At 41.3% G+C, this 18,782-nt stretch overlaps 2 protein-coding genes and 1 long non-coding RNA gene across 7 annotated transcripts; 2 read left to right on the top strand and 1 right to left on the bottom strand.

Annotated features, from left to right (window-relative positions):
- Positions 1-7,455, bottom strand: LOC127625684 (immediate early response gene 2 protein-like). Its single transcript, XM_052101019.1, has 2 exons — positions 6,065-7,455; positions 1-342 (listed from the first exon to the last, which is right to left on the bottom strand). Exon 1 carries the CDS (start codon positions 7,453-7,455, stop codon positions 6,934-6,936), a length of 522 nt encoding a protein of 173 aa, XP_051956979.1. The 3' UTR covers positions 1-342; positions 6,065-6,933.
- On the top strand, positions 330-4,462 carry LOC127625685 (uncharacterized). Of its 5 annotated transcripts, none has more exons than XR_007968334.1 (4): positions 330-1,391; positions 1,942-2,125; positions 2,402-4,056; positions 4,333-4,462. It is a non-coding gene; the product is annotated as an uncharacterized LOC127625685 (long non-coding RNA). The 5 variants fall into 5 exon arrangements; XR_007968335.1 differs by having other exon boundaries at positions 1,942-2,493; positions 2,677-4,056; XR_007968333.1 differs by having other exon boundaries at positions 1,942-2,860; positions 3,137-4,056.
- A 2,856-nt stretch (positions 7,456-10,311) lies between the features above and the next one.
- Positions 10,312-18,144, top strand: LOC127626189 (syntaxin-10-like). The gene is made up of 8 exons (XM_052101802.1): positions 10,312-10,387; positions 11,274-11,443; positions 13,909-14,003; positions 14,100-14,162; positions 14,236-14,343; positions 15,560-15,666; positions 15,783-15,877; positions 17,524-18,144. The coding sequence occupies exons 1-8, from the start codon at positions 10,353-10,355 to the stop codon at positions 17,598-17,600; spliced, it is 750 nt and encodes a 249-aa protein (XP_051957762.1). The 5' UTR covers positions 10,312-10,352; the 3' UTR covers positions 17,601-18,144.
- Positions 18,145-18,782: the final 638 nt, after the last annotated feature.

The raw sequence follows: 18,782 nt of genomic DNA, 5'->3' as shown, positions 1-18,782 counted from the left end.
AACTCAGTGGGTCCAGCTCCAACACAGGACACCATTTAAAATGTCTAATATGAGATTTTTTGATTTTTTTTTATGTCAGATTTATTTTAAGTTACAATGTCATGTCTTCAAATGAAAGTGCAATACAACATTTAAATAAACCGTAACTTTGTCTTTGGGTTGTCATGCATGTAACTACAAAAGACAATACACTTGAGTACATACACAAACACTGCAATTAAACATTACAACTGGAGTGCTTGCATTTTGCTCGAGTTTGTTGTACATGAACATCCTCTTTGCAACATCTTGGTGTGGTGTCAGTTGTCTGGGACGGATACTCCTAGTCAGGGTAAGAGCATTCTGCACAAATGATTGGAAAAACAAGTGCATTACTGTATAGAATAGAACATGTTACACAAACAAGTACCACCATAGAACAAAAGTCCCGCAACTGTTTCCATCTTTTTGTGAGGTGGAGCAGAGAGCACCAGTTCTCCAGTATCCTCACAACTCATTATTATTATTATTATTATTATTATTGTTGTTGTTGTTGTCCTGTATCTCACAGCCCATATTCTTCCTGAGTAAATAAGTGAAACACACATTGTTTTACATGAATGCTGGACAGAGTTGTGTTTCTGAGTTAAAAAATATATTTGTGGGGGGTCTGGATAGATCAGTGAGTATTGACGATGACTATAATCACTGGAGTCGCGAGATCTAATCCAGGGCCTGCTGAGTGACTCCAGTCAGGTCTCCTAAGCAACCAAATTGGCCCGGTTGATAGGGAGGGTAGAGTCACATGGGGTCACCTCCTCGTGGTCGCTATAATGTGGTTCCTGCACGTGGTGAGTTGTGTGTGGATGCTGCAGAGAATAGCGTGAAGCCTCCACACGTGCTACGTTTCCACGGTGATAAGATGCTACGTCAAGCCACGTGACAAGTTGCACGGATTGAGCGCTTTGGGAACGGGGCATTCCAAATTGGAGAGAATAGGGGAGAAAATTTTTAAAAATGTGGTTGTAAAGAGTAGCACCTCTAGTTTCGTTTGATATGCTGCTTTAAATACTTCGGGGGGGTTTACACTGTGGCACGCTGATAAACATGAAGTACTCGGATGAGTGCTGTGGAGTGGTTCCAAAATCATCTTCATTATTTTGAACAACTTTTCACAAATCTTTTGGTCATTTTGCTTCATTTTAATCTAAATTTTGTTATATTATTTTTTGTTCACACTGTACAATAAGGTGCTATTAATTTATTTACTGTGCAATTATCACATTGAGAATAAATGAGTTCATGCAAAAGCTGGGAAATGTGGCTTTCAGAGGCTTTATATGGAGTTAGGATGTAAATAAGGTGCATTTCAAACTGTTCTGAGACCAGTGCAGACAGACAGCACACTGGAGGTTAAGTCATGCACTAAATAGGGAGCAAGGGAGCATCCTATAGCTCTCCTATAACTGTTCTGAGACCAGTGCAGACAGACAGCACACTGGAGGTTAAGTCATGCACTAAATAGGGAGCAAGGGAGCATCCTATAGCTCTCTATAACTGTTCTGAGACCAGTGCAGACAGACAGCACACTGGAGGTTAAGTCATGCACTAAATAGGAGCAAGCGAGCATCCTATAGCTCTCCTATAACTGTTCTGAGACCAGTGCAGACAGACAGCACACTGGAGGTTAAGTCATGCACTAAATAGGGAGCAAGGGAGCATCCTATAGCTCTCCTATAACTGTTCTGAGACCAGTGCAGACAGACAGCACACTGCAGGTCAAGTCATGCACAAAATAGGGAGCAAGGGAGCATCCTATAACTCTCCTATAACTGTTCTGAGACCAGTGCAGACAGACAGCACACTGGAGGTTAAGTCATGCACTAAATAGGGAGCAAGGGAGCATCCTATAACTCTCCTATAACTGTTCTGAGACCAGTGCAGACAGACAGCACACTGCAGGTCAAGTCATGCACAAAATAGGGAGCAAGGGAGCATCCTATAGCTCTCCTATAACTGTTCTGAGCACAGTGCAGACAGACAGCACACTGGAAGTTAAGTCATGCACTAAATAGGGAGCAAGGGAGCATCCTATAACTCTCCTATAACTGTTCTGAGACCAGTGCAGACAGACAGCACACTGGAGGTTAAGTCATGTACTAAATAGGGAGCAAGGGAGCATCCCATAACTCTCCTATAACTGTTCTGAGACCAGTGCAGACAGACAGCACACTGGAGGTTAAGTCATGTACTAAATAGGGAGCAAGGGAGCATCCTATAACTCTCCTATAACTGTTCTGAGACCAGTGCAGACAGACAGCACACTGCAGGTCAAGTCATGCACAAAATAGGGAGCAAGGGAGCATCCTATAACTCTCCTATAACTGTTCTGAGACCAGTGCAGACAGACAGCACACTGGAGGTTAAGTCATGCACTAAATAGGGAGCAAGGGAGCATCCTATAACTCTCCTATAACTGTTCTGAGACCAGTGCAGACAGACAGCACACTGGAGGTTAAGTCATGCACTAAATAGGGAGCAAGGGAGCATCCTATAGCTCTCTATAACTGTTCTGAGACCAGTGCAGACAGACAGCACACTGGAGGTTAAGTCATGCACTAAATAGGGAGCAAGCGAGCATCCTATAGCTCTCCTATAACTGTTCTGAGACCAGTGCAGACAGACAGCACACTGGAGGTTAAGTCATGCACTAAATAGGGAGCAAGGGAGCATCCTATAACTCTCCTATAACTGTTCTGAGACCAGTGCAGACAGACAGCACACTGGAGGTTAAGTCATGCACTAAATAGGGAGCAAGGGAGCATCCTATAACTCTCCTATAACTGTTCTGAGACCAGTGCAGACAGACAGCACACTGCAGGTCAAGTCATGCACAAAATAGGGAGCAAGGGAGCATCCTATAACTCTCCTATAACTGTTCTGAGACCAGTGCAGACAGACAGCACACTGCAGGTCAAGTCATGCACAAAATAGGGAGCAAGGGAGCATCCTATAACTCTCCTATAACTGTTCTGAGACCAGTGCAGACAGACAGCACACTGGAGGTCAAGTCATGCACTAAATAGGGAGCAAGGGAGCATCCTATAGCTCTCCTATAACTGTTCTGAGACCAGTGCAGACAGACAGCACACTGCAGGTCAAGTCATGCACAAAATAGGGAGCAAGGGAGCATCCTATAACTCTCCTATAACTGTTCTGAGACCAGTGCAGACAGACAGCACACTGGAGGTTAAGTCATGCACTAAATAGGGAGCAAGGGAGCATCCTATAACTCTCCTATAACTGTTCTGAGACCAGTGCAGACAGACAGCACACTGCAGGTCAAGTCATGCACAAAATAGGGAGCAAGGGAGCATCCTATAACTCTCCTATAACTGTTCTGAGACCAGTGCAGACAGACAGCACACTGCAGGTCAAGTCATGCACAAAATAGGGAGCAAGGGAACATCCTATAGCTCTCCTATAACTGTTCTGAGCACAGTGCAGACAGACAGCACACTGGAAGTTAAGTCATGCACTAAATAGGGAGCAAGGGAGCATCCTATAACTCTCCTATAACTGTTCTGAGACCAGTGCAGACAGACAGCACACTGGAGGTTAAGTCATGCACTAAATAGGGAGCAAGGGAGCATCCTATAACTCTCCTATAACTGTTCTGAGACCAGTGCAGACAGACAGCACACTGCAGGTCAAGTCATGCACAAAATAGGGAGCAAGGGAGCATCCTATAACTCTCCTATAACTGTTCTGAGACCAGTGCAGACAGACAGCACACTGCAGGTCAAGTCATGCACAAAATAGGGAGCAAGGGAGCATCCTATAACTCTCCTATAACTGTTCTGAGACCAGTGCAGACAGACAGCACACTGCAGGTCAAGTCATGCACAAAATAGGGAGCAAGGGAGCATCCTATAACTCTCCTATAACTGTTCTGAGACCAGTGCAGACAGACAGCACACTGCAGGTCAAGTCATGCACAAAATAGGGAGCAAGGGAGCATCCTATAACTCTCCTATAACTGTTCTGAGACCAGTGCAGACAGACAGCACACTGGAGGTCAAGTCATGCACTAAATAGGGAGCAAGGGAGCATCCTATAGCTCTCCTATAACTGTTCTGAGACTAGTGCAGACAGACAGCACACTGCAGGTCAAGTCATGCACTAAATAGGGAGCAAGGGAGCATCCTATAGCTCTCCTATAACTGTTCTGAGCACAGTGCAGACAGACAGCACACTGGAGGTTAAGTCATGCACTAAATAGGGAGCAAGGGAGCATCCTATAACTCTCCTATAACTGTTCTGAGACCAGTGCAGACAGACAGCACACTGGAGGTTAAGTCATGCACTAAATAGGGAGCAAGGGAGCATCCTATAACTCTCCTATAACTGTTCTGAGACCAGTGCAGACAGACAGCACACTGCAGGTCAAGTCATGCACAAAATAGGGAGCAAGGGAGCATCCTATAACTCTCCTATAACTGTTCTGAGCACAGTGCAGACAGACAGCACACTGGAAGTTAAGTCATGCACTAAATAGGGAGCAAGGGAGCATCCTATAGCTCTCTATGCAGTTAAGTGCGTTCACTCCTACAATCAGATCAATAGTTCAGTTTCAGGCTGCAGAAGAGGTTTGGATCCCTCAACATGATTAACACACATGGGACAATGATCATCAGTACATAGATTCACAATTTATAATTGGTCATTTTATTTGAACATGGTTGGCTGTGATTGGATGATGCTGGTCATTACTTTAAATCAGAATTATGCATTCATCTTTCTAGAAAACCAGCTGTAATGTCTGTAACGCCTCAGAAACATGAATAATAAACACTCCTGGAAACATCATAAACATTTGAATGACTTTCTACAACTTAGGTCAACTTAGTGGAACCTTATTGTAAAGTGATACTGAGGTAAAACAATTCCCAGCTGATATCACTGGAATTGCTCACAACCTGAAAATAGGTTGCCACCAGGTTTTAAGCCTAAAGTGTACTTCGGTTTTGACCGAACACTTAGCGCCTGCATACAGTCTAAAGCTCAGCCTTTTAAAGTACACCATTTGATTGCGGATGGGGCACGCATGCACGCTACGACTGCTATGAGACACTGGACTATTTATTGAGTTATACAAATGCAGGTATCTCCGTGTTCTTGACATACACATCCACTGTTATTGTTTCCACAGTCATCTCCTGTTGTTTATCATCGATTATGTCTTCTTCTAGCGCTTCTTCGTGAAAGCAATGGCTCAATTGTGAGTGTTGCCACCTTGCGGACCCCCTAATTAGTGCAAATCGTTCCAGGCGCATACTAGAACAAATCTGGCAACACACGTTTAGTGCTTGAACACATCAAGAGTACCCGAAGTATACTTTAGGCTTTAGTGTTCGACCACCAATCAAAAGTTATATAAACATGCACTCCCTTTATAGCTCACATTTCTATTCTCACGTTACTGTAACATTAGTCACCGTAAGGCCTCACGCCTATATGAAGATGTCATTAAAAGTCATGTCCTGAACCCTGCAGGCCCCAGTTTCACTCTCCTGACTAAATTATTTCACATTGTGCTCAACGGATGTCAGATTCGAATGCAGTAATGCTGCTTCTACAACCCTCAACCAGTTCAACTAGGACTTCAAGCTTGACAATAACATAGTCTGACAGTGGCCACTAGTCAATGTGTTTGAGCGTGTTCAAGGGAAAGGAGAATTTCGTGATTCATGGACATGTTCGGGCAGGTTTTGCTGACTAATCAAGGGAAATCACACCGTTTACAGCTTATGGCTTTCTCACCGCCCACATCGAGAGGATGAACTGTGTACGATAAATATTATAAATCATGATAAATGGCTACGAGTGAGCTAATGTCACACATTACTGATGGGGGGGTACCCCAAGCCCCTCCCCCAAATCAATGTGTGTTAACGTGATTTTAGTGAGATCAAATTGCTTACTAACCGCATCTGTGGAAAGTTATAGCCAATTTTACACATCCAACTTTGTTTACATGATGACTTATCGCCATAAAAAACTATTTAAACAACTTTACAGTTACATTATAAGCTTCACATTTGAAGGCTGTGGCTCCGGCTGTGGCTCCGGCTGTGGCTCGGCTGTGGCTCGGCTGTGGCTCGGCTGTGGCTCGGCTGTGGCTCGGCTGTGGCTCGGCTGTGGCTCGGCTGTGGCTCGGCTGTGGCTCGGCTGTGGCTCGGCTGTGGCTCGGCTGTGGCTCGGCTGTGGCTCAGGTGGTAAAGCGGTAGAGCGGGTCGGCCACTAATCGCAGGGTTGGTGGTTTGATTCCTGGCCCACGCGACTCCACATGCTGAAGTGTCCTTGGGCAAGACATTGAACCCCAAGTCGCTCCCAATGGCAGGCTAGCACCTTGCATCCACACGCAAACATCCACAGCTCGTTCCAACTCTTATTTCTGTGGATAGCAATGTTGTCAAAATCTCATCAGCACAACAGAATCATTTTGAATATTTGTACGTTTATTGCAACCAAAGACAGAACTCTGAACACAGCTTATGGGTCGTCAGATAGGTGTTTGTCTCTTACAGTAGTTCATACACCATTATATGTGTTTTATTTGAGGCTGTAAACTTCATATGCGACTGAAAGCTCTTTGCACAAAGTTCAATTTGGTTGAGTCAGCATCTGATATCAGATCAGAGTCATCCATCTCTGACTCATCTGAACAGTGAAGCAGCTCCGGTGATTCATCAGCGGTTTGGATAAAACTGGATCTGGATCTTCATTCCTGCGGGCCTCTTAGTGAGCTCTCCTCGCTCTTCTGGCGAGCTGTGGCACACAGGTGTTAAACTCCGTCAAGACTGCATTAACTGGTCAGTTCAGAACCAGTTTGTCCAGGAAATTCCCAACAAGGGAGATGATTCTCAGGACTATCCAAAGTCTTTTTTTCCCTCAATATGCACCGATGGCCCAATTTGTGGGGAACGCTGTCAGTGTTTCATCTTGTCGAAAGCTGTTTCCATTAGTCGTCCTTAAGACCTCGTCGTCCGTGTCCATTCTCGCCTTCTTCAGAGGCAGAAAGTCCGGCTCGACGGCCATCTTACCGCGGCGCTTCCTGGAGTGCCGTTCACAGTTATGTGCGACTCGGTTCTCTTCGTCCTCCTCTAGTTTCTCTTTAGGTTCTTGAGGTTTAACCGAGATCTCTTTAGGAGTCATTACAGAGTCGCTGACTGTGGCTTGGTCTTCACTAGTGTCCATGGGCTCCTCCGTGGCCGCTTCCGAGATGCACGGAACGACCTGCTCGTCCCACTCCGTGTCTTTGAGCCGCACGGCGGTGTTGTAGATGTCCCGGGTGGCTCTCATGGTCATGAAGAGCAGAAGACTCCGGTGAAGTCTCAAACCCCCACGCTGGATCCTCAATGAATACAGTTTACTAACAGAAAGAGTCATAATTCTCTTGGCCTCAGCGTCCATTCTTCGAGTATTCTCAATGCACTAGAATATTTCAGTTCTTTTGCCTTTTATTTACGTCAAGACTTGCTCTTCTCAGTGGTTTGTTAAACTTGAACTTTTCTCCTCTCAGGGCGGTGTTTTATGTGAGCTCTGGTGACGTCATGAGTTTCATTCCCCTGAGTGTATAAACACGCCCCTCCCACCTTGTCAAATCTTACATCTTACTGTAATGTCACAGTGCAACTCAAGTAAAGTGGGAGAGTTTTTGTGTGAATGTGTGTGTGTGTGTGTGTCTGTTTGTGTGTATGTTTGAATGTGTGTGTGTGTGTGTGTGTGTGTGTGTGTGTGTGTGTGTGTGTGTGTGTGTAGAAAGAGAGAGAGAGTGTGTGCGTGTGTGTGTGTGTATGTGTGTGTGTGTGTGTGTGTGTTTGAATGTGTGTGTATGTGTGTGTCTGTTTGTGTGTGTGGTCTAGTCTTGGTGTGTGTGTGTGTGTGTGTGTGTGTGTGTGTGTGTGTGTGTGTGTGTGTGTGTGTGTGTGTCAACAACGTTGGGGGCATTCACATTTAGAATAAAATCAAGGGGTCTAGTCTTGGTCTTGTCTTGGTCTCAAGGTTTCTAGTCATGGAGGGTCTGGTCTTGGTCTTGTCTTGGTCTCAAGGGGTCTAGTCTTGGTCTGGGTCTTGGAGGGTCTAGTCTTGGTCTTGTCTTGGTCTCAAGGTTTCTAGTCTTGGAGGGCCTGGTCTTGGTCTTGTCTTGGTCTCAAGAGGTCTAGTCTTGGTCTGGGTCTTGGAGGGTCTAGTCTTGGTCTTGTCTTGGTCTCAAGAGGTCTAGTCTTGGTCTGGGTCTTGGATGGTCTAGTCTAGGTCTCAAGAGGTCTAGTCTTGGTCTGGGTCTTGGAGGGTCTGGGTCTTGGTCTTGTCTTGGTCTCAAGAGGTCTAGTCTTGGTCTGGGTCTTGGATGGTCTAGTCTTGGTCTCAAGAGGTCTAGTCTTGGTCTGGGTCTTGGAGGGTCTAGTCTTGGTCTTGTCTTGGTCTCAAGAGGTCTAGTCTTGGTCTTGTCTTGGTCTCAAGAGGTCTAGTCTTGGTCTGGGTCTTGGATGGTCTAGTCTTGGTCTCAAGAGGTCTAGTCTTGGTCTGGGTCTTGGAGGGTCTGGGTCTTGGTCTTGTCTTGGTCTCAAGAGGTCTAGTCTTGGTCTGGGTCTTGGATGGTCTAGTCTTGGTCTCAAGAGGTCTAGTCTTGGTCTGGGTCTTGGATGGTCTAGTCTTGGTCTCAAGAGGTCTAGTCTTGGTCTGGGTCTTGGAGGGTCTAGTCTTGGTCTTGTCTTGGTCTCAAGAGGTCTAGTCTTGGTCTGGGTCTTGGAGGGTCTAGTCTTGGTCTTGTCTTGGTCTCAAGGTTTCTAGTCTTGGAGGGTCTGGTCTTGGTCTTGTCTTGGTCTCAAGGGGTCTAGTCTTGGTCTGGGTCTTGGAGGGTCTAGTCTTGGTCTTGTCTTGGTCTCAAGAGGTCTAGTCTTGGTCTGGGTCTTGGATGGTCTAGTCTTGGTCTCAAGAGGTCTAGTCTTGGTCTGGGTCTTGGAGGGTCTAGTCTTGGTCTTGTCTTGGTCTCAAGAGGTCTAGTCTTGGTCTGGGTCTTGGAGGGTCTAGTCTTGGTCTTGTCTTGGTCTCAAGGTTTCTAGTCTTGGAGGGTCTGGTCTTGGTCTTGTCTTGGTCTCAAGGGGTCTAGTCTTGGTCTGGGTCTTGGAGGGTCTAGTCTTGGTCTTGTCTTGGTCTCAAGAGGTCTAGTCTTGGTCTGGGTCTTGGATGGTCTAGTCTTGGTCTCAAGAGGTCTAGTCTTGGTCTGGGTCTTGGATGGTCTAGTCTTGGTCTCAAGAGGTCTAGTCTTGGTCTGGGTCTTGGAGGGTCTAGTCTTGGTCTCAAGAGGTCTAGTCTTGGTCTGGGTCTTGGAGGGTCTAGTCTTGGTCTTGTCTTGGTCTCAAGAGGTCTAGTCTTGGTCTGGGTCTTGGAGGGTCTAGTCGTGGTCTGGGTCGTAGATTATCTGCCGAAGGGTGAAATATAAATGTTTCACGCCTTTTCACTGCTTTGGTAAAGTCTAGAATCAGAGTTGAGCACACCTTCTATCAAAACACAGAAACTATGTATGAATATGAGATGAAATGGTGTGTGAATGGTGCTTTATTATCTCTCTGTGAAGATGGAACTATATTGTTCATTTGAGGATGCTTGTGTGCATAAAATATATTTTATTAATATTGTTCAACGACCTTGCCGTTTTCTATTTTTTAGTGCTTGTTTGTATTTTATGATTAAACAAAAAACTGATAAATAAAAAATAATTTAAAATAGTCTAGTTGTCTTGCAGGACTAAAAGGGTCTTCTCTGTTTTATGATTTCTATTTAACAAAATTGCTGCATGTTGGTTACACCACATGACATAAAATTTCATTTAATATATATATATATCAAAATGACAAACTCAGAAATTGAAAATATGTTTATCATAAATTATGCATATTTTTTGTGTGAATTTCATTTTGAATGTATTTTTGAATCATTTATATTCCCTTTACTGGGCAGAAACAGAGTTTTAGGCCTGCTTCGAGTTAATTATTATACAATTATTTATAAAACTTATTCATAAATTATGAATGCAGAACATTAAGGATAATGCATGTCTTTATTAATATGCAATAAAACACGGACAACTGTTTAAAAAAATATTAACAAACCAAAAAAAAAATATCTATTATTTACCAGAATATTTTACAAAAATATAAAAATGTGCATAAACTCATTCAGTGTAGCCAATAGTGAAGCGGATGTTCCTTTGAGACTTTTATTTTGAAAACTGGTGCTCGCGTATATGTTTTACACAACCCATCTTGCCGATGACTTCACGCAGCTCCTGAAACAGGGGAGCTAATATGTCGATGGAAGATCCCTTTTTCGTGGTTAAAGGGTAAGCAAAGTGATCCTCTTCTGTTCCATCTAAAAGTTTGTCTTCTCTCTGTGTAAAAGAGACGCAGGGTTTAAGATAAGTTGACGCGGGGTCAGTGAAGCAGTACCATCATTACCTGTAGCTCCAGTAGAATGAACAAAGTGTTTGTTTACTAATAAACAGTTACATGTTACATTAAATTAGTTGATGTAATATGGAATCTTAAATTAAGATTAAAGAGGCCAGGGGGAGATGCATTGATGGATTGTTGTATGTGTTTGAGAAATATAAGCACATATGAATTTGAGTCCACTCCACTAAATAGAAACAACTCAAATGTGTCATATTGATATATGACGTCACAATAGCCAGTGCCACATGACCACTCCATGAAAGCTGCTTTATGCAGTGGTGTAGCCATGGGTGGGCCTGGGCCCACCTAGAATATTAGTGATTATTCTTTGACTTCAAATATAAATACATAAAATAGTTTTAAATTGCATAAATCCTGATTTCTGAAAGTGTGAAAGAACTTTCTGAGTGCGCCATTTCTCTGATGTTAATGAAAATATGGTTAAAAAAAAATCTTGGCCCGTCCATTTATATTGAGGCCCACCCAAAAGTAATTAGCTGGATACGCTCTTGGCTTTACTGTTGATTAGTATTTACTGGAGTGGTGGTGGTGGTGGTGCGTAGTGGACTAAAGCACATAACTGGTAATCAGAAGGTCGCTGGTTCGATCCCCACAGCCACCACCATTGTGTCCTTGAGTAAGACACTTAATCCAAGTTGCTGTAACAAGTGCCCTGTAAGTCGCTTTGGATAAAAGCGTCTGCCAAATGCATAAATATAAATGTTAAATTTACTCAGATCAAGTGGGCTGATGTGGTCCCCTCTCTGTTGGCAGGGAGGTGCAAAAGGCTCTTTCCAAAGCACAGGGGCTGTTTGAGCGCTGGGAGGAACTGCTCCAGGAGGAAACACCCGTCAGCCATGATGAGCTGGACTGGAGTACCAATGAACTCCGAAACTGCATAAGGGCCATCGACTGGGACCTGGAGGACCTGCATGAAACCATTAGTATCCTCCAAAGTGAGAGTTGTAGGCAAATGCCTTTCTACTCCGCTGTCCTGTCAGTCACTGATTAACAAGCAGTGTTTTTGGATAAAGGTTCAGTCAGTCATTTTTTTAATGCTAATTTGCTTTAATAATGAAGAAGTCAAATAGGAAGAAATTAATAGTACTAATATAATTTCAGTCTCCATGTCGATCAAAACGCCACATTTTATGAGCATTACACGCTGTGCTTGTTGTACAGTAGCATATGACAGAAGAGACGGATCTTTACTGTAAAGTGTGCAGCACTCGCAGTCTATATTTTAATATAATCAAACCGCAGCATTCGGTACTTTTAATAATAACACCGGACCCATGTCTTAAAGGGACAGTTCACCCAAAAAAAAAAAAAATTCTCTCATCATTTACCCACCCTCATGCCATCCCAGATGTGTATGACTTTCTTCGGCAGAACACAAAGATTTTTAGAAGAATACCTCAGCTCTGTAGGTCCTTACAATACAAGTGAATGGTGACCAGAACTTTGAAGGTCCAAAAGCACATAAAAGAAACATAAAAGTAATCCATAAGACTCCAGTGGTTTAATCCATGTCTTCAGAAGCGATGCGATTAGTGTAGGTGAGAAAAAGATCAATGAATATGTCCTATTTGACTATAAATCTCCACTTTCACTTTTACTTCCGCATTCTTTTGTTTTTGGTGATTCGCATTCTTTGTGCATATCGCCACCTGCTGGCAGGGAGGAGAATTTATAGTAAAAAGGATTCAAATATCGTTCTCTTTCTCACCCATATCTCGTATCAGAAGACATGGATTAAACCACTGGATTACTTTTATGCTGCATTTATGTGCTTTTTGGACCGTCAAAGTTCAAAGACTGGACCTACAGAGCTGAGATATTCTTCTTAAAATCTTTGTTTGTGTTCAACATAATAAAGGCACTTCTGGGATGACATGAGGGTGAGTAAATGATGAGAGAATTAGAATTTTTTGATGAACTATCCCTTTAACCGGAGTTTTGAAACTCCCATCAAAAACACCGAATGGAAAAGCCTTCATGTCAAAATAAAAGCTTGATGGGAGGATTGAAGAAATTGCCACAGAAATATACAAATATTGTATAGTACAGTGTAGTATTTACTGTTATAATAATAATCATATTTAAGCAACATCTCCAAGAAAACAAAATATAATTGTCATAATATTAATAACTACTGTCTTGAACAACACAAAATAGGTATCGTTTTAACGCTTGCAAGCTGTACTTTCCAATGCATGTAGACATTATGACCAAAACTGAACAAGTGCTTTGAAATATGTAGACAAGTCAGAAGTGCTCTGTTTTGATTATTTATAAAAAAATATTTGCACTGTTCAAAATATTGCAATCAGTAAAAACGTCAAACCCATCAAATAGTCATGTGTCATATGTTGTTAAAAAGCTCTCAAAGAGTAAAATACAACCAGCCTATTTGTTTAATAAACAGAACATAAAATATCACATATCATTAATTAGAGGAGGTGATTATCTTTAAAACGAGCCCACACACAAGTTAATCAGATGCACAGATCATTAGATAATACACATGAAGCTCAATGTTACATATGGCCACCAAGAGTTTCCAATGAGTTTCATTCTGTGTCATTTGAGTCATGATTGAGTTTGTCTCATTTACTTGGCGCCATCTCCTGGTGGCCATATGTAACATTTACAAATAAAATAAAAATCTAGACCAAATCTCATTACTAAAATCATGTCCCCATGTTCAATCAAGCTCTTGTCATTGTTGAATGATATAAAATGATTTATGCAATGCAAACCTTTAGTTATTGTTGTGTTTCCATGTTTAATTCGTTTTTTTATGTACATTTATTATGTTTTATTTGTTTGGAGACGTTTATGAACACTATGATAAATTATATTTGTAATGCTATAACATTTGATTGCTTTCTCATATAAACCAAACTTTTTCTCAGGTACAGTTGACAAGATTGGGAACAACACAAAAGCAGTTTTTTGGAACCATCTTATTTATATAGAGATATATAATGTAAAATCAGAAAAATAAGGAATACAAGTGCATTTTTAGCTCAATTTTTTGTGACCTTTCAGCAGTTTCTTGGCTTGAGATTCTCAGACTGTGTCATAATCTCTATCATTAAAAATGTAAACACAATTTGGCACTTTGCCAGTTGCAAATGAGGTTACAATGAGGCACTTTGCCAGTTGTCGGATAGCATTGGTAGTGAAGGATACGTACATTTTGCCTTAAAAAAACAGACCATATAAAGGCATCTTATTGGACAAGATATGACGCAAACATTGGATTTGGACGTGCCTTGATACCTTCCTTTTCAGGTGTTGCAGGTGTCTGGTTCAAACACTATGACTGGTAGATGACCAGAGTACTGTGCATCTCAGTACTATACATATGCAGAACTCTTTATAGTCCTTGACAGTATATCAGGTATTGTGGAGGCAAACCCTGGGAAGTTCCGTTTAGGAGAGCATGAACTTCAGGAGAGGCGAGAGTTTGTGGAGCGAACACGGAAATCTGTGCAGGTGTCGATCATTTTCCTATTCCTTCTAGTTCCTGATTTTATATTGCGCCCATATGTTTATACATGTGTGCGTATGAATTTATATATGTGTTTGTAGCTCATGAAAGAGCATCTGGCGAGTCCCTCGACTGTGGCTCAAGCAGAGAAGAAAAACAAACAGGTGAGTAACTTCATTTACAGTTAAACTGAATTGACTCTGGATTGTGATAACATCATCAGTCTCTGTCTGATAGGCTTTGCTGGGAACCACATTGCTGGGAAATGATCGGCATGCCGGTCTGGAGCCTCATCTGGTGTCCGCAAACTCCAGATATATTCAGGAGCAACAGGAACAGCAGCAGGTAAAGAGAGGATGGTCATTTCAATAACATAACGTTGAAAGAATAAATTCAAATTCAAGTCGTCAACTTTGTGTCCATGAGTCCACTGTGATGGATGAATATATGGATGTTTTTGGAATAAATCAGTGGTTACTGCTGATGATTTTTCATGAATTTCTGTACTGTTAACGACTCCCAAATGTGCAGTTTTCCCTAGATGCGGATCAAATATCATAATAAAATAGTCTGGCAGTGTTTCTTGTTGTGCAATTTAACGGCAGCTTTGCACTGCTAATGAGTCAACAGTTTGAAACACACGTGTCCCAAACGAATGACTCTTATGAGCCGATTCTTTTGAATCTACAATGCAAAACATACTGCGTGAGCAGTGTAGTCTGATACCTGAACGAATGACTCTTATGAGCCTACTATGAAAAACATACTGCGATTGACCAGTGTAGTCTGATTCCTGAATGAATGACTCTTATGAGCCGATTCTTTTGAATCTACTATGCAAAACATACTGCGTGACCAGTGTAGTCTGATTCCTGAACGAATGACTCTTATGAGCGATTCTTTTGAATCTACTATGCAAAACATACAGCGTGACCAGTGTAGTCTGATTCCTGAACGAATGACTCTTATGAGCGATTCTTTTGAATCTACAATGCAAAACATACTGCGCGACCAGTGTAGTCTGATTCCTGAACGAATGACTCTTATGAGCGATTCTTTTGAATCTACAATGCAAAACATACTGCGCGACCAGTGTAGTCTGATTCCTGAACGAATGACTCTTATGAGCGATTCTTTTGAATCTACAATGCAAAACATACTGCGCGACCAGTGTAGTCTGATTCCTGAACGAATGACTCTTATGAGCGATTCTTTTGAATCTACAATGCAAAACATACTGCGCGACCAGTGTAGTCTGATTCCTGAACGAATGACTCTTATGAGCGATTCTTTTGAATCTATAATGCAAAACATACTGCGTGAGCAGTGTAGTCTGATTCCTGAACGAATTACTCTTATGAGCGATTCTTTTGAATCTATAATGCAAAACATACCGCGTGACCAGTGTAGTCTGATTCCTGAACGAATGACTCTTATGAGCGATTCTTTTGAATCTACTATGCAAAACATACCTAAAACAAAGCCTAATGAAGATGTGCTCAGTTGTTCATTAATGTTAATGATGAATTAATCCTCCTCTTTAAATTGCCTCTGTGTGCAGCTGATCATGCAGGACCAGGATGAGCAGTTGGAACTGGTGTCAGGCAGCATCCGTGTCCTGAAGGACATGTCTAACAGGATAGGAGACGAGCTGGACGACCAGGCAGTGTAAGCAACAAACACATGCACAAGATTGATCTGAATAAACAGGACTGAGCCTGTAGGTTGCACGATGTTGTATTCATTCATCTTAAAAGCGTTTGTGTGCTTGTTTTCTTCCATAGCATGCTTGGTGAGTTTAGCGAGGAGATGGACCAGACCGGTTCTAGAATGGACTCTGTGTTGAAGAAAATGGAGAAGGTTTCACACATGACCAGCAGTAAGTGCTTGTGCTCTTTACTGAGTGTTCTTCGTATCTCTGCTTATATTATGAAAAAATCTGAAACATATTCATTATGTTTATTTTGGTAGTCTATACAAAGTCACAAAGTTTGGTTCCCATACGAAAAACTTTGTGGTGTTTAAAAAGAATCTGTGTTAAAAATGACATGAACGCAATGGGAGGGTTAAGCTAATACTATAATAAGACAGAGTATACAAATATTGTTGATGCTAAAATACATGTATGTACATGTTTTCATAGGCAACATAGTAATAAGGTGAAATCGAAAAATTACACTGATTCCGGATTCAAAACAAGTTGCGCCAGAGATCATTTAGCAGAGAGGGGCCACTTCTATTGAAAAAAATGGGAGACATTGGAACATTCAAGGAAGGAAGTCCCGCCTTACAGTTAAAAGAGCCAATCACCTTTTAGATACAGACATCGCCTGTCAATCAACTCGAGAACACTCATGCACATTACCGGTAGCTATACAAGCCGGAAACATTTCGTGTTTTAGCGTAAAATGAGGTAAAGAAGCACAAATTATGAGTCCAGTATTGTCGGATGTTATTGCTGATTTGAAATATGTACTTTGTTCATAATTTATGGGATTTCAGTCTTACTCCATTCAAGTAGACAGGAGCTGCACTGGCATGACTGGAAATGGCATCTCGAGAGCGTTTCAAACAAGGCCGACAGTGGACTGACTTGCTAGAAAGACTTTGGTTAAGCTCAGAAATGATTACCACAAAACTGAATTTCGACTCGTCCCTCCTTTTCTTTAAAAAAGGCACAAATTGAGGTTCCAGTGAGACACTTACAATGGAAGTCAATGGGGCCAATTTCTGGAGTGTTTAAAGGCAGAAATGTGACGCTTATAATTTTACATGAATTCTTCTGTATTATTTGAACTGTTAAGTTAATAATGATCATTTATGGTCTTTTTAGCGTACAGTGTTACATCATCGTGGCAACGAAGTTGTAAAATTGGCTATAACTTAACGCTCTACATCTTGTGGCTATTCTTTTGAACAGTGACGATTTTAACGTTTCAGGATTGTCTCCATTGAACCCGGAATATTCCTTTTAAAGGAATAGTTCACCCATAAATTGTAATTCCCTTCATTTACTCACCCTTATGCCTTCTCAAACTCAAACGATTTCTGCAGAACACAAACGCAGATATTTTGAAGAATGTCTCGGCTGTTCTTATCCATACAATGGAAGTCAATGGGGTACGACACTTTCAAGCTCCAAACGATAATTGATACGACTCGAGTGGTTTAATCCACGTCTTATGACGCAATATAATCAGTTTTGGGTGAGACGCATGTTTTAGACCCCATTGACTTGCATTGTACGGACAAAAAAATTAATCTGCATATATCCTTCAAAATATTTTCCTGTGTGAAGAAAGTCACATGACATGAGGGTGAATAAATGATGAGGGAATTATCATTTTTGGGTGAACTGTCCCTTTTGAATGTTTACATTGTTGGTCAAAACTGAATGTTTTTCTAGCTCTGTCCAATCAGATTCACAGATTTATTTATTCAGGAAATGATGGCATGATCAAGTTGACCCTTTCTAAGAAAATTGTTTGAGGTTTTTGCTTCATTTATCTGCTTTATACGTTGCAGGTCGGAGACAGTGGTGTGCTATCGGAGTTCTTGTAATCATATTGATCGTGGTGCTCATCATGTTTTTTGCCATTTAAATCAGACTTTTCTCCGATTTGGACTTCCATCGTGTCTTATTGAGGAAGACAACAGTGACTCTTCAACATCAGCTTCCATTCTCTTTGTGGGAAATAGATCGGCCATTTTTGTAGTCCTTCAAGGGTCTTTGTGTCATCATCTGACCCAAATGTCTATTTTCTCACTGCTTCTGAATCGGGCTCATTGCAAAGTCTATGTCAGAGCTTCGCCGAGGCTGAGATGGAAGTTAACTGTTATTATATTTTTATTGGGGGTAAAATACCCTTTTTATTTGTATTGTGGTACAGAGTGGTGTTGAGGAAATTAATATTGCCTATTAACTATATTTTTTTATTTTTATTTTAAAGCTGCACTATGTAAGATGGTTCAAAATGAACACATTGTCATTATTGATTGAGTACATAAACGGTGTTTGTTGTTTTATGAATCAAACATTACTCGATCGCTATCCGTTGTCACGGGAAGTTACTGCGCATGTTTACTATGACTTCTGAAATGAACTTCTTGTACATATTATTTCATGTTTAATAAAGTATATTTTATCCCCATAATTGCTCGTTTTATGTTTTTAGTTTACAGTGTGATTAGGCCACAGTTTCTCTTTATCAACTGCTGTGTTTTTCGTTTGTCAGTTTTAGACATTTGACAAAAAAATAATATTTTTTTTATGTTATATTCAATCATTTTAGTCAACGGAAATACTATATTATACTTGATGATGGCGTGAAAAATTGACAAAAAAGACTCAAACTGTAACAGACCAAACTTTAATCAATTATTCATAAATAAATTAGCATTAAACAGACTGTATAAATGTACGTAATGTACACAAGGCCTACTGTACTTGTGAAAGTCCAGAGCTCCTGAAAGAATAATATTCGCATCTTTTTAGTAGTTATTCTGAATTCTTCATGCTTAAGAGATTTATTAATTTTCCGTGAAAGAATATCACATTGCCTGTTGCGTGTTTCTTACGGAAACTGCATTCACAACGCGAGTTACGCAAATTACCATTATTCTGACTAGCGCATCATTTAATTCAAGTTCACGTTCATTTGTTTTGTTGTGCAGATGTAAGTTGTTCCATAAGTGTTGTGGATATATTGATGAATCTCATATGTGTATATAAGATGCGTTTAAATGAGTTATTTGCCGCGTTTTAAAGCGGTTCATTTGTCCGG

The sequence above is a fragment of the Xyrauchen texanus genome, chromosome 32, assembly GCF_025860055.1.
Source record: "Xyrauchen texanus isolate HMW12.3.18 chromosome 32, RBS_HiC_50CHRs, whole genome shotgun sequence".
Classification (NCBI taxonomy): domain Eukaryota; kingdom Metazoa; phylum Chordata; class Actinopteri; order Cypriniformes; family Catostomidae; genus Xyrauchen; species Xyrauchen texanus.
The sequence above is the reverse complement of the archived record's forward strand: the minus strand, read 5'-3'. Positions and strand labels throughout refer to the sequence as shown.